At 34.3% G+C, this 16,793-nt stretch overlaps 1 protein-coding gene across 1 annotated transcript in view; it reads right to left on the minus strand.

The window, feature by feature from the left end:
* LOC129229927 (epidermal growth factor receptor-like) overlaps positions 1-16,793 on the minus strand; it is a 68,892-nt gene that overhangs the window by 14,517 nt on the left and 37,582 nt on the right. Inside the window, exons 12-14 of the mRNA XM_054864307.1 lie at positions 12,966-13,090; positions 8,273-8,360; positions 7,913-8,014 (exon numbers count right to left, since the gene is read on the minus strand). Of these exons, the coding sequence (XP_054720282.1) occupies positions 7,913-8,014; positions 8,273-8,360; positions 12,966-13,090 (315 nt within the window). The remainder of the gene's footprint in view (positions 1-7,912; positions 8,015-8,272; positions 8,361-12,965; positions 13,091-16,793) is intronic.

The raw sequence follows: 16,793 nt of genomic DNA on the forward strand, positions 1-16,793 counted from the left end.
AAATTTCAAAACTGTACAGTTATTTTATGAATAAAATGGAATAAATCAAAAATAATTCAGTTTTAATAAAAAAATTCAAATATTTGAAATTTCACGCACTTCTCTAATCGCGACGCGATGACGCTTACGTTATCGTTACAATGACGCGTAAACGATATAGGCAGATATCGCAAACGATGACTGCACAATGACGCTTGCGTTATCGTTACAATGACGCGTGACGATTTTGTCAATGGCACACGCTCTGTCGGATTAGACATCATTTTATATCGTGACCCGATGACGCAGCGATATAGGATTGGTTATTTTCACGATATCGTCGTACGTCATTGTAATTTCTTTTTTTTTTTTTTACTTGTACCCATTTATATTGGATAGTCACTCCTCTCGAAAAATAACTTATTCTACGTTCGAAAATAGGTTTCATATTTTTTCATTTTTTTTTAGGAATGACAACGATATTTTTCGCTTCTTCCAGAAGCCAGAGGGCGTTCGCGCTGTTTTCTAATTCAAATTTCAAGTGTAAACAAACATTTGCTTCGAGCGAACGTGAAAAATTTCATAATTCATTTTCGGGATCTACATTATGACATTTGACTGTTTTGTGTCAACAAGCTCTAAAATTCAAAGTCGAACTCTAAAATAATGAATTTGTGTTTAAAATTTAAACATTGTTTTAGCGACAGTGAGTTTGAATGCAAGGTAATGGAACGCTGTTATGGCTGAAACATGATTTTTTTGTTGCTAATTGAAACTAAATCACAAATTTAATTCCTTATGCAAAGCTGCTTCAGTAAATTTATGTCAGATGAAATTCCATTAAAACAAGCACTTGCATTGTATATAACTAGGTTTAGTATTTTTTTAAACGGTACAATAAAAATGGCTGATATGCTTGCCTGCTCCTGGATTATCTATCTCATTACTAGAAATGCTGCAATTTTGAATATTCTACAGAAAGATGAATTATAGTTTGACATTTTTTCCCCAATAAATTTTGATTTTCTTATTATGTCCCCCCCCCCTCCCCTGGCATTTTAAGAAGACCCTGTGCCCTTTTTTAGTATTTCTCAGCACACTGTCCTTGCGGGAAAAAAACACAGAAGATCTTGTTTTAAAAATAGGCCAAAAAGCACCGGTGGAAGGGTTTAATTGATGGAAAAAACTGCTTTTCTTTTCTGCTAATTTAGTAATTTAAAACAGTTTAGTTGGCTGATTGCAATTTTAATTTACAGCATATTGCATGCTTAATTGAAAAAAATGTTGTTTTTTTCTGGATTCTTTTCGATTATTGTTATCAAAATATATTTGTCCCAAAGCTATTGCATTGAGCGTTACTGTACTGTTTTTTTCCTAACATTTGCAATGTGTATATGTCCATTGCCTCGCTCCCCGTGAAAAAATTTTAAATGATGGGCTTAGTGCGCACTAGAACTGCCTGAAATTCTACATTATGGTTGCAACAACAGACAAGAAAGCTAGTGAAATAGAATTCCAATATATACAGTGAACTCTCGGTAACTCAAAGTCCCAAGAACGTGGTTAAAACCTTCTAATAATCAGCAGTTCAAGTTACCGTAATTTCCTTTCCTATCATTCTCGAGTATAATTTTTATTTTGTTTCTCAAGAATAGTGCCCGATACATAAACTATTATAACATGCATAGTTTGGATAAATTAAATATTAATATGTATTAAATAAAAATAACTTTACAGAGAACAGAATAAATTTTTTAAGATACTGTCACTTAATGGGGTAACAGATAAATGACTACACCGATTGTATGAATAAAACCTCCTGAAACCAAAATTTTCCCCATAGATGCAGTTTTAAAGACAGGGCTGGATTAAGTTCCATATACACCCTAGGCCAAACTTTGAAATGACGCCCCACCCTCACATCCGAACTATATCGAAATCAGCCCCCCACCCCAATGGGGTTAGGCTCAGAAAAGGCCTCCTTCCTCGTATTTTGCTTTGTCCGTAATATATACAGTTGGCTCTCTGTTTAATGACGGCTTTTCACGGTCCCAGATAGTCCACTATAATGTTAAAAGCATTCTATTTAAGGACGCTTTCTACTTAAGGATGATTTTTTGTGGTCCCTTGAAAGTCGTTAAACAGAGAGCCTACTGTATTTTTTATTTTTAAAAATATTTTGTAAAGCATCCTGCCATACTTTTTCTTTTCCAAAAATATTTAACTTTTAGTTTTCCCATAAAGGAATTTTCAAATTTCAATCTCAAATTTTTGTTCCCCCTGAAAAAGGAAATATTGATACTTTGGGCTGAGGTGGGTATCTTATGTATTTTTTTTTTTTTTTTATTTACTTAAATTTAAATATGTCTCTTGAATTTCCTGATACACTTTTGTTCACCATTCATTTTTTACCTTAGGACCATTTATAACTGCTAGTATCTCTTCCTTACCATATTCTAAATTACTTTCTTCATTTTATTTATTTATTTATTTATTTATTTTTTCTATTTAAAACATATTTTGGGGCATCCCATGTATTTTTATCCACTTTGTTGGGGTCTTCGTGATGAAATTTTGAATAAAAATGCTCCAAAAAATAATATGTTGGCAGCAAACTCCGATAACCGATATAATTATGAACAAAATATATAAAACTGTGTATATAATTTGCTATCAATTTGAAACTTTCACGCAATTAATGTGTGTGTAGAGAATTTAAGCAGTCTATGGCAAATATTTTGTGCAAAATAGGTGATATGTCTTGCAGGGGCGCCCCAATGGAGGTGTCATGGGACATCCCCAAACTTTTTCTCTCTTGAACCTGTGCAACATTTTTTTTTTCTTTTTCTTTGTGCCTTTGAATCTGTGAGCTCTTCGAGAGGACCCAGTCTAACCCTGAGCAAAGCTATACTTTGAAGAAATTATTGTTCAAATCAAAGATATTGAAAATTATCTGCTTTTACTGGAAAAGGACCTCGACTCAAGCATACACCCCCTCAGCTCTCCTCAAATAGCTTTTTTTCTGTCTAAAGATCTGGTTGCATATCTATAAAGTTGAATTTTGCTTCTTCATAATAGCATGCCAGTTTTTTTTTTTTCCCAACAAGCTATTAATTTTTTTTCCCGTGACGTGTGCCCTTTTCGGCTTGCACGTTTAGCCCAGGGCTTAGGGTGGCCTATTGTGTAATCCGGCCTGATTAAAGACTCCAGCTTAATCGAATAATTTTCCTGGGTAATTGAATAATAGTGATCAGCTTTCAAATATTTTTGTTGAGAAATTTTTTAAATAAATTTGAAATTAGTAAGAACAATTATTGACGTAAAAATGTAAAACAATATTTTCCGCCCTCAACGGGCGAGAAAAAACTTGAATTTTCCATCAAAACATTTCGTCTATTCTTATTGTTTTTTCTTGCTGCCATTTCAAGAAAAGACTATAGTGCAGTCGTAGGGGTACATTTGAGACATAGAAACAACTTGGTATTAAGAAAAACTTAATTATTTTGGGACCAAATGGAAACTTCGAAATGAACGAATGTTTAAGTTATAAGCCTTCGAGTTATCGAGAGTCGACTGTAGTATAGTATTCTGATTTTTTTGCTCTTGAAATAGAGGAAGGCTATCATATTTCAATCTTTTGGCTCTTGGTTAAATTTTGCCGTAAACTAAAATTAGGGTTAAAACAGATTTAACTTTAGTTAAATAGGGATGACCACCTGAGGGGGGGGGGGGATCATGGTGCCGACTGCGTCCAAAAAGTTTTTAGGGGGTATTTTTTACCTTTTTAGGGAGGTTCTTGGTTTTTGGGGGGTCTTCGTAATTTTTAAGGGGGCTGGGCACTCCTGAGTTAAAACTGTTTTGCGAAATTCCTTAAGTGGTCTTAATCAGGGCTACAATAACAAATATAGAGTGATTTAGCAGTAAGTTACCACTCCTAAGCTAGGGCTAAGGCAGAAATACATGAAATACAGCACGGTTATCGAGGCCTGTAACTATAAATTTTGTGCCCTCCTACAACAAAATCTGTATGCCCGCCCCTCAAAGGCCAACAGTGTAAATTTGCAACGTTAATAAGTTGTAGTGCTCATGTTTTTTTTAAAACCTCTTAAGGACGTGCCCCCCCCCCCACTCCAGGGGTATGCAGATCGGAGCCTGCATTTATCACATCCAGGGACTGCAGTTCCGCTCTTATTAGAACTCATCAGTCTAAAATAGTGAATAACCAAGCTGGAGGCAGATGTAATGGCATTGAAGCTGAGAATGCCAACTAACGAAAGGTAAAGTAAATTTATCTCACCATTGAGTGTATGAAGCATTGTTCAGTTTGACTCATGATTAAATTCACGAATTGGGAGAAAACCTATAAAGCGGGCAAAAATGTAAGCCTAACTTGAAAGATTTATAGAATGAAAGCCCTACCCTGTACTACGTTAAGCTGATTCCGTGTAATGTAAAAATTCTTTCAAAACCGAAACAGTTTTGAGGTTCTTAAACTTGGATTGAAATTAAAAGATTGGTTAAATCTCGGAGAGCTGTAAAATTATGGGAAACTTGTTTCTTTGCTGACATAACTTATAAACAAAATGAGTTTAACAAAATCAACATTAAAAAACCCACATAACTACCTCGATATGCTTAAACAGGTAAGTTAAAAATCAATAAACTATAATATAAGAATAAAATGAAATAAAAACACTTGAACAAATAAATCCAAAATTTGAGAAGAAATATTGAAACAGGTAGAAACAAGCAACTATCACTTGGTTAAAAATTCATCGTTTGGGGGGGGGGGGGGGCAATCCAGTGAGCCGCTGGGACACCGCAAAATTTTTGAAGAGGGCCGCTTACAATTTACAGATCCGTGCCGCCTGGATGGCCATGGTTTCAATTCCTGTCGGTGTAAGTTTATCCATGTTTGCTAATGGTGACTGGTGTATGATTAATCTGTAGAAATCTCAGTCTTTCAAATTATCCTGTTTGCATTTTTGAAATTTACCAACCATAAATGAGTTATGTTAGCTGTAAAATTTGTGGAAAAAAAAAATCGAAAGGCATTGGTTGAAATGACAATTGCATGCGATTGTGGATGTTTAGTTGGGTAGTGACTCCATGATCCTCTCCTTGTATCCGTCCCTTAATACTCTGCTCTTGGCCAAAGTTTGACTATGTAGGGGGATATGATGCATGTAGTTGTTTGAATGCAATAACATGCATTTTGAGCAAGTCAAATATTTTTAAAATGAAAAAAGTATGTTTTCAGCAGTTTTGAAAATTAATTTCAACACTAGCTGGGTGATTTTGATAGGCAAAATTTTATTTTGTCATTTTAATGACCTTGCTGGTTGCTATTGAATAACCCCAAAGAATAGCTATTGCTGTTGACTAGTGCATCAGGTAAAGTAAAGAAATTTTGTGAAGTAAGTGTTCATTTTACTATGCAGATCAGCAATTCTCAACCAATGGTCCCAAGGACCAAAAACTGGTTCACAGAAAAATTTGACTGGTCCTCAGAGGTTTTTGTTAGTTCATGTTAAAAAAGTTACCTTATTTTTTTTAGAAAAAAGGAAAGAAAAAAAAAAGATTTAATGTTTAGCTCACAACATTTAGAGTACAATCCCTGGCACACATGTGAGTTTCGGCATCTTGAATTCAAATTATGTTTTTCGCAGCCACAAGTTATGATAGGATCATACTCTTTGGGATTCTTGTTTTTACAAATGCCTCCTATTGTAATTATAATTTAATAAGAACTTAATTTGGATTCAAGATGTCAAAATTCAAATTAATGCAGGGAACTGGATGCCAGATGCTGTGCGCAGGGTTCCGGATGTCTACAAAGGATTGTATAAAGTCAAGTGGGTCCGGCATAAATGAAATCTCTTCCAGGTCAGGTGACATGGATGCCACAGCCCAGGAGGAGCACCAGTCTGTGGATTCTGGGGGGGGGGGGGTGTTCAAACAGGAAAGAATGTCTTTCAACGTTCAAGTAAAACCACAAACAATTGTGACTTCTCAATAAAAAATATTGCATTATGTAACCTATTTGAAATCTTTTAGGTTAATTTGTTATTAATATTCGTATTTTTCTACTTTGTTTAACATTGCAGTCTTTATTACGCATGTATAATTATATCAGAATAATTTCTAATCTTATAATTAACGTTTAAATATTTTTTAAAAATAGTTCTTTAAAACCAGAGCTGCGAAGTGGGAGGAAAAATGACCAACTCTCTGATTACTCTACTTTAAAATCAGACTGATTCAAACTCTGACTCTGCAAGCACAGGCAGCATTAAAAACTTTGGGAGAAAATGACGCATTCCAACTCTTGAAATTTCAAACGTTCGATTCCTTCTCCTTCACCCCAAAATTAATACGGCTCCGACTCCGCAACCCTATTTAAAACTAAACAAAGCTTGATTAAACTATTTATCAATTAATTTTTATCAAAGGTACCCACAGGGGAAGATTATGGCGCAAGTTGCGGCATCAAAAAAAAAAAAAAAAAAGCAAGGGGGGGGGGAGGCAGCATTCATTTTTTAAAATTTATTGATTTATTTTTAATTTCAATTATTAATTTACTTTCATTTATTTATTTATTTAGCTTGTGTGTGTGTCATTGGCATAGCACAGATCTTTTCTATCAAAATAATAATAGCAACAATAATTAAAATAAATAAATTATCAAATAAATAATTTAAAAAAAATTAATAAAATTACGAAAAAGTGAAAAAATAAAAAAAAAGGAAAGAGAGTTGAGATGGGGGGGGGGGGGAGCAAACCTGATTTTTATTATTTCTTTGTAAAAAAAGATGATCTTAATTACAGCTAGCGATGTCGACATATAAAGCGAAATAGGGGTGATAGATCAGAATAGTCAACCAAATGATGACAGCACGATGTCACTTACGATATCTTCACAATGACGCTTACGTTATCGTTACAATGACGCATAAACGATATAGGGAGATATCGGAACTATGGGCAAAACGACGACGACACAATGACGCTTACGTTATCGTTACAATGACGCATAAACGATATAGGGAGATATCGGAACTATGGGCAAAACGATGACGACACAATGACGCTTCCGTTATCGTTGTAATATCGAATACGATATTGTTACGATAGCGCACGCTCTGTCGGATTAGACATCGTTTTATATCGTGACCCGATGACGCAGCGATATAGTATTGGTAAATTTTACGATATCGTCGTACGTTATGTGCTACTAGGGAAGGTTCAAGACCATTTTTTTTTTCTAGAATTATAGGTTAACCTTGGAAAGAACTAACTTTTGTTCAGATGTCTGGTGGCTGGTACGGAGGGGGAGGGGGGGAGGGAATAATTGCTCCCTCACTTCCAAAAGTAAAGGGGACATGCCCCTCACTTTTTAGAAAAAAATAATGATCTGTTGAAATATTTTTTACAGCATGAATTGATTTTTTTCATAAAATTAAAAACTAAAATTTCCAAAAAACAGACTTTTGCACACATTATTTCATAAGAATAGAACTTTGATTTAGACGGGAGAAGTCTACAGTGGCCATCCATGGCCGTATTCCACATTTTTTAGAGGTCAGTAAAATCCAACAAGATAAACCAATTTCACCAAAAAAAAAAAAAAATCAGCTTCAGGAGTGCCCTTTCCCCCACAATCTTTTGACCCCTTACTTTTTTGGTGCAGCAGCCATCTATGAGGTTAATTCAGAATCCTGACCTAGATCATACAGTGACTTTGCTAATTATAATTGATATTTCCTACTTTGTCATTCTCTATAAAATTATGGTTTAATAAACAGCAAGTGACTACTTTTATGCCCTAAACAACTTTTAAATAACTTATCTTACTAAATTTTTAATTTGACGTTTTAAGAACAAATGTATTATTAACTAAATAAACTTGAAACTTTTAAACAACTCAACTTACAGATTTTCCTGTCAAAGAGCGGAGAGTTCCTTCTTCTTCGGGACCAATGTATTCCAAGTAAAACCCTTCTGGACATGGATCTTCAGCTTTAAGACACGCTTCCTAAAAAGTCATAAAATCCAAAAGTTTATGAATTAAAACTTACAACATTCATAATGACGTTCAAAATAATTGGTCAAGAATGAAAACAGTTCAAAGAATAATTTTGCATGCCAGATTAGATTGAAAAAATTTAAAAACATAAAAATTAAAAAAAACATAATTACAGATGTGTTAACTGTACAAATAAGAATCATTTTTGTACATTTAGAGCTGTATGAGTATTATGGCATAACTCTGATGATAATAAAAATAACTTACAACAATATTTGGATCCAAAGCACTGACTATTGCTTTTTCACAGCTCTTACAACCTTTAGGGCTGATGTTGTTTTCAGGTCCAAAGCAACTGGAATTATTTTGAAAATTTCATAAGAATAAAAGGCAGCTACAAATTGCATTTATAATTATGTCAAAGAAGAAAATATTTTTTACTATAGTAAAAATATGACATGATACTGAATTATGATGGTTTAGCACTCTTGTTGGCTTCAACCTTTCTTTTAAGAGGAGTCTGGGGATTAATTCAACAACAAAATCGTCAAACAACCTTAGATCTACAAAAATTAGTCTTTCCTGAATATGCTTAATGATTGGTTGCAGTTTAATTTATTTGTAAAACAACGGTAACTCAGAAAAACTTTGAAGATGTTAGTAGAAGTGGGTTGGGGGAATCTCTTCTGTAATTTTTTTCTGAAATTAAATTTATAAAATTCGCAATTTTAGGTTACCTTTGGTGACGTAACATGATGGGATTAGGCTCAGAAAACGCCTCCCTCCCCACATTGCTACGTCTCGAAATTTTCATTCATTTCTTAAAATATGTTATCAAACATCTTGCCTCAATTTTTTTTTTTCAAAAACATTTAACTGTTTTGGTTTTCCATTGTGAAATTTTCAAATTTTCCGCCTCAAAATGTTTATCTGTTTGGAAAACAAATGTCTGTTAGCCCAAGGAAAAAGCTTTTACCGGTTTGAGCTGAGATGATATTTAGCAGTGATATCTGAAGTATTTTTTCCCCTTTTTATTTACATTTAGATATCATGACTCTTGAATTCCTTGATAGTTTCATTTTTTACCTTGAAAATATTTAAAACTGCTGGTCTCTCTCTGTAAATATATTTAATTTTTCTTTTATTTTTATCAACTTTGTTGTGATCTAGATGATGTTTTGAAAAAAAAAATATTCAGAAAAATAATATGTTGGAAGTGAAACCCAATAACAGAGGTAATTATAAAGGAAAAGATAGAAAATTGTGTCAAAGAAATTATTTATTAGGAAACTTGTATGCAATGCTTGTGTGGAGAACTAAAGCAGACTATGGTGAATATTTTGTGTACAAAATAGGGGATATTATTGGCAAAGGCCGCAGGAGGTCACTGTGAACTCCCCAAAATTTCTTTATGCGTCAAACAATGTCTGACAGTTTGGAGACAACATAAAAATATTCTTTAAAGGGATGTCTATTGTCTATTTTCGTTAGATTTTGCTACACGTGCAATTATGCATACTCGTGTTTTGTCATTCATAAAATTTGAAACTTCATTCGGTAAATTAATAATTTCATCCCTTCAAAAATTTAAGCTTCGGGCGCCGCTAATTATTGACTGTCAAAACTAAACATGAACTAATAAATTATTAATTGCAAAACAATTTATTGACATGATTTAAAGACATCAAGAGAAAAATTGTTTCATGAACAAGTTTTTTACATTGAACACTTTCTATATCATAGCTTTACCGAATTTTGAAATCATTGTTCAAATCAAAGATATTGAAAATTTAGTGTCACCGAGTTTTGAAAACCAGTGGGGGTGCTCAAACACCGAGCACAATGGACCAAATAAGGGCAATTTTTCAGAGCGTATAACTCTCAAGAAAATGTGCTTCAGTTTTATAAACAGAAACACTAGGCGGAAAATATCTTATTTTACTTCGGGTTTTTACCACAAAAAAATTTTATGAGAAAAAAATAAATAAATGAAAATAAAATAAAGTAAAATAGAATGAATTAAATTAAAGCAGAGAAAATTTTAGTGAGAATCAAAACACATAGTTTAGGAACAAAAACACAACAGTATAATTTGTTCTTTTTGTTAAGCTTAGCTAAATATTTAAAAATTCGTCCCTTTTTGTATGGCCTCTTTTTTCTGCTTGTAGAAAAAGAGGCCATACAAAAAGGTTTTAAACAGTTTTCTGCTGATAGTGGGGGTGCCCGGCACCCCCGAAAATATTGGGGGGGGGTTGCTGGGGCATCGCAGCGCCCTCGGAGTCGGCGCCCCTAGAAAATTATCTGTTTTGACCAGAAATAGTACCTAGACTCAAGCATTACGCCCCCTCTCCTCTAATTGCTTTTTTCTGCTCAGTGGTAAGGTCCCAATCAGTTCTAGCTGTATTTTTACTGTCCAAATACTAGCATGCCACTTTCCTTTTATTTTTCTAATGAGCTGTTCATTTTTTTCTCCTCCTGGATATGCGCCCTTTTTGGCTTGCGCCCCTAGGCCAGGGCCTAGGTTGGCCTATTGGGTAATCCGGGCTTGGGTACTTACCAACTCTTGCGTACCAACATCTTGGGAATGACCAAACATGGCGACTACGCCGAAAATTAAGATATAGATTTTTGAATTTGTTGCAAAAAAATAATTTAAAAATCTTCATGAGATAACACTTTAGTTGAAAAGTTTTTATCGCTTTTGCGACCAAAGCAATAAGGATAAGGTGAAATTTTAAATGTAAAACTTTTCATTTCTCAAGAAAATTACTTTAAAAAATAAAAATTAAAAAAAAAAGATTTGCTGCACATTTTAAGTTATTTTCATTAGTTTGCTGTTAAATAAAACATCCAATTCTGCTTCGTTTTTGAAAACTTAGGCACTTAAGCATCTTATCTACTTCGATCTTGTGAATGACCAAATATGGCGGCTATGTTTCTAGCTGATATTCTGAAAGCATCCATCGACTTTCTGGTCAAAAAATGATCTCTAAACGATCTTTGCCAAGTTGAATTTCTTTTTTTTTTTAATTTTATTTATTTATTCTTACTTTCTTTTAGAGACGTACCGAGTACTCGGTAACTACTCGGTACTCGGCCTACTCGGCCAATTTGCCGAGTACTCGGTACTCGGCCAAATTCTGATCAGATACTCGGCCAATACCGAGTAGTTGCAAAAAATTGAATATTGTCCAAAGCTGTAATAAAATTTATAAAAAACAAGAGCAAGCATTATATTCTGCAATCATTTACAATTAAAATTTATAAGTCAAATTTAAATTTTGAGAATAATGAAGTTTGTAATGCTTCAATGAATAAATCTTTATTTTAATGTCCCCAAAGTTAATAAAACTTATTTATTAAAAATTATGCAAAAAAGGTTAAGTATTGAAAATATGGAATTTCTATATTAAAAATGGATTTTTGCTACAAACAAAAATTAGTTATAAAAAATATAAAAATACCTTTGCTTAAAAAATAAAAGGAAATAAAACAACGTTAAAAGTACAGTACAGGAACACTGCAGACATGTGTTTTGGCGTTACAAGGAATTCCTTTTTCAATGCACAAAATGGGAGCTCGTGGATTTAGAGGCATCCGACAAAAGTCGGATTCTTTTGTCGAATGTCTTTACATTCTTTAGCTCACATGTTATGCACTGAAAAACACGTTCCTTGTAACGGGAGGGGAGGGGGGCAGAAACATGTGTCTGCAGTGTTCCTGCACATTTGTTGTATTAAAAAAATTATTTATGTTTGGTGGACTAAAACTATAATTGATTGGTTACAGTGAAACCCCTCCTAACGGACACCCTTCTTATGTGGACAATTTTTAATTCCCCAGTTCCAATACAAATAACATTATTAAACCCCTATAATGCAGACACCTCTCTATTGCGGACAAAAAAAATTGTCCTGTTAGTGTCCACATTAGAGGGATTTTACTGTAATTTGTTTTAATTCGAACTTGATTAATCATACCTTTTATTTATTTATTTTTAATTTTAAAAATAATTTTTTTGTAAAACTTTTGACTCAAACAAAATTGTTTATATAATGCGTAATTGAATTTCTGCAGGAATTCAGTTTTAAAAACTATTATATGGACAAGGAAATCTATACTACTATTCCAATAAGTTCAAAATTCATCACATGTGTGTCGGTGGTTCTTCTTAAAACATAATTGGTACTTGGTAACTCGGCCGAGTAGTGAAAGGACGAGTATTCGGTAACTCGGTACTCGGCCGAGTAGTGAAAGGCCGAGTACTCGGTACTCGGCCAAAGTGCTACTTGGTACGTCTCTACTTTCTTTCTTTTTGTTCTTTTGTAAAATTGTCTGCAGGCCGCTGAAAAATCTGCGATGCACGTCTCACGTCTCGCAGTTTCTGCTACCGGGGTGCCCACAACCCTAAGAAAGTAATGTTTCCTAATTTGCAGATTAGCCTGAGATTTGAATAGCTTAAAATGACCCCTCGTCCTGCTTTCCGTGCAAATATTTAACCCATTAAGGTCTTTCATTTTGCTAAATTTAAACAACTGAATCATGTCCCCTCTGTCTCCCCCTTTGTTCCAGGCTATACATATTAAGACTCCTAAGTTAAGCTTCATAATCTAAGTCTGATAATCCCCTCACTAGCCTAGTAGCCCATCTGCGAAACATTTTGAATAAAGAAATATAATTGGAAAGGGTTCAAATTACAGATGATTACGTCAGTCCCATCTACACAAGGTTATTTAGTAGATGCCGTAAGGTAGCATCGCTCAACTGACAGGGAGCTGTCATTTTGTACTTACTTAAATGCTTATTTTGAATTCGTATAAAAATAACTGACAAATTTTTAAAGATTAAACCACACACCTGAAAATCATCAGGGAATCTATTGCAAAGCACCCCACATGAAAACAGAAAAGAAAATCGGAAAGTTTCAGACTTCAGATTTTTACACAAAATAGGAACTTACCCGCCCACGCAGTTCTCATGACAATGCTGACACACTCCTCCATTGTTGTATTTAGTTTCGGGGCATTTATTCACACAATATGGACCATCTTGGACATTTTTACATACTGAGCAGTTTGCATTTGTCTGTAAAATAAAATTTTTGAGAATGAGTTTTTTTTTTAATGTCAATCTCAGAATGGAATAAGTTCAAAAAATCAAGAGAGAAAATGTTTACTTGAACTAAGTCAGTCTAAGAATATCTGGAGCAGAAAGATTCAACTATGGATGACAATATACAGTCGAGCCTCCATATATCGAACTTCCACATATCGAAATTTTCTATATATCGAAATCCCAGCAAATTTCAATGTTAATTACATAGAAAAACTGTTTCTATATATTGCAAAAATCTCTATGTATCGAAATTATTTTTCGAGATATTCGAAGATTTTTTCCGCTTTAGACTGTTTATCTGATGAAAAATGAAGGTTAGGGGAGAACATTATGTTCACTAAAGGTTGCTACGAAACTCATAAGGAATCTGAGGTTGAGGGGTGTGTAAATAGGTCATTGTTCCATTCTGGAGTTCTTAAATTCCCTCAAGTTTATTTCAAATCTTAGTTGTAACCAGTAACACTGTAAAATCAGTTTTAAGTTATCCTTTTTGTCTGTTGATTATCATTCCTAGTCTTTTTAGTTTCAGTAAAAATCATTTAAGTTAAGTAAACTGATTTTTTACTTGTCTCTCGATTACATTGTCAAAACGAAAATCCCCTCATGTTGCGAATCAAGTTGAGCTGCTGAAGAATGAAGATGTATGAAGGCACAAAAATGTAATTTCTGTTAATTTTTCAGTTATTAACTTTCGTTTAATCCGATGCTTGTATAAATTAGAAATTGGGTTTCATGCACGAAAATTAGCTTTGATTTTAATGTTTTAGGAGATTTTTATCACAAAATAAGATTGTTTCTATATATCGAAATTTCTATATATCGAATTTTTTCCGGCAATTTGCTACTTTGATATATGGAGGTCCGACAGTACATCCAAGAATAAACAACAGACTAAATATCTTGTTGAAAAGATTCCAAAAAATTGTACACAATAAAGTAATTTGCTAAACAACTTCCATTTATTGTTTAAGTTTTCAAAAATATGAATTAGGAATACATTTACACATATATCAGAGGCTACATTTAAAGGTGGTATTCCTGCCTAAGTTTCTTTCTCAGATTCCCTCTTTTAAAGTAGTCTGGGAGGGGGACCAAAATGAAGGCATTATTTAAATGATTAAAATTTACCAAGACCTTACCTTAGGATTGACTTAAAAGGTTGAAAGAAATTGGACATAACTCATTCTTAAAAATACATTAATGCATTTCTGTAAACAATAATTAGATTGATACTTTATATTTAGAAATAGTTTTACACATTTTGAATCACATACACTGAAGAGCCAAAAAAACTGGTATAGGCATGCGTATGCAAATAAATTGATATGGAAGCAATCAGAATACGGCGCTGCGGTCGGCAACGACTATATAAGACAACAAGAGTCTGACACAGTTGTTAGATCGGTTACTGCTGATACAATGGCAGGTTATCACGATTTAAGTGAGTTTGAACGTGGTGTTATAGTCGGCGCACGAGAAATGAGACATAGCATCTCCGAGGTAGAGGAGAAATTTGGATTTTCCCGTACGACAATTTCACGAGTGTACCGTGAATATAAAGATTCCGGTAAAACATCCAGTCTTCGACATCGCTGCGGCCGAAAAATTATCATGAATGAACGGGACCAACGAAGATTGCGAAACATCATTAAACGTGACAGAAAAGCAACCCTTCCGCAAATTGCTGCAGATTTCAACGCTGGGCCATCAACAAGTGTCAGCGTGCGAACAATTCAACGAAACATCATTAATATGGGATTTTGGAGCCGAAGACCCACTCGTGTACCCTTGATGACTGCTCGACACAAAGCTTTGCACCTCGCCTGGACCCGTGAACACCAGCACTGGACTGTTGAAGACTGGAAACACGTTGCCTGGTCTGATGAGTCTCGTTTTCAACTGTATCGAGCAGATGGACGCGTACGGGTTTGGAGAAAACCCCACGAATCCATGGACCCTGCATGTCAACAGGGGACTGTTCAAGCTGGTGAAGGCTCTGTGATGGTATGGGGTGTGTGCAGTGGGGCTGATATGGGACCACTGATACGTCTTGATGTGTCTGTGACAGGTGCCACGTACGTAAGCATCCTGTCTAATCATTTGCACCCATTCATGACCATTGTGCATTCCGACGGACTTGGGCTATTCCAGCAGGACAATGCGACAGCCCACACGTCCAAAATTGCTGCAGAGTGGCTCCAGGAACATTCTTCTGACTTTAAACAGCTCCGCTGGCCACCAAAATCTCCAGACATGAACATTATTGAGCATATTTGGGATGCTTTGCAACGTGATGTTCAGAAGAGATCTCCCCCTCCTCGTACTCTTAGCGAATTATGGACAGCCTTGCAGGATTCATGGTGTCAATTGGATCCAGCACTACTACAGACATTAATCGAGTCCATGCCACGTCGTGTTGCGACACTTCTGCGTGCTCGCGGAGGCCCTACACGATATTAAGCAGGTGTACCAGTTTTTTTGGCTCTTCAGTGTATATCAAACAGAAAATAATATTTTAAAGAAATTTAATTAATTTCCCACAATGAGATAAATTTATAAACTGCATAAAGTTATTAAGGCATTCTAAAACTTTCCAGTCTAATTCAATGGTGCGATACATGATCATACATGAAATAACTATTCGATATCCATAGAAAAACTATATTTCATTTTGCAATTCACACATTGTTAAAGAAAATTACATCACTGATTTGTAGAGTGTTGCAATTCCTAACAAAATATCAAAAATGAAAAAAACAAGCTGTAAGATAGAACTGATCAGTTTTAAAAATTGTTTGCACTGCCAGTAAGTTTAACATATGAAAATCTTATTGCAACATTTAACAGCCATTTTATCCACAAGGCTTTTGTAATATTTTTCTGTAAGATCTCTGAATCAAAGATGAAATATGTATATAAATACAGTAGGCACCGCTTAATGTGATCACGGTCAATGTTATCATTCGCTTAATGTTATCAGAATCACAAAGTCCCAGAACACTTGTATGTTAACATACGTTAAAAAAGTCAGATATTGTAATCAGCGTCTTCATTTATTCTTATCACTTTTTCATAAACTTTCAATTTTTTTCCCCGTTTTTGTTCTTCAATTAACAGAAATACATAGGCAAACCTTGACGAGACAAACTTTCTGTGTAGCATTTTGTGATTTTCAATTGCAGTTCAAAACTTTTCTAGGAATGAAGCTACAGAAAGTTCGCTCCCATTGACCACAGACTCCCCCTAAGAAAACTTTCTTTTGTATCTAAAAAAAATTCAGTCGCTGGACATGTTGCAGCATTGATGTAGGACCTCCATTGTTGCCATTACTTTGTAAACTATTAAAGAATTGTGTCGAAATTGAAAACAAAGCATAGTTAAATTAAAATTTAAACAACAAGCAAAATCATGTTGGAAAAGATAGAAAAGCGGAATGTGCTTTGAAACTGGTTTACGAATGTCAGCGAAAAAGGTCATATTTTACTTCACCTATTACTATGTGATTAAAAATAGCATAATTTGGCTTTAACTTTTATAATTCAGATATTTGTATTCTGTTAATTTAATAATTATAATTTAAAACTGCGTTCAGTTGAATCATTGTGATTTTAATTTGAGGTTGCCAAAATAAATGCACCTTAATTGGAAAAAAAATCCATTATTTTGTGTCTCC

This window comes from Uloborus diversus, chromosome 9 (assembly GCF_026930045.1).
Source record: "Uloborus diversus isolate 005 chromosome 9, Udiv.v.3.1, whole genome shotgun sequence".
Classification (NCBI taxonomy): Eukaryota; Metazoa; Arthropoda; class Arachnida; order Araneae; family Uloboridae; genus Uloborus; species Uloborus diversus.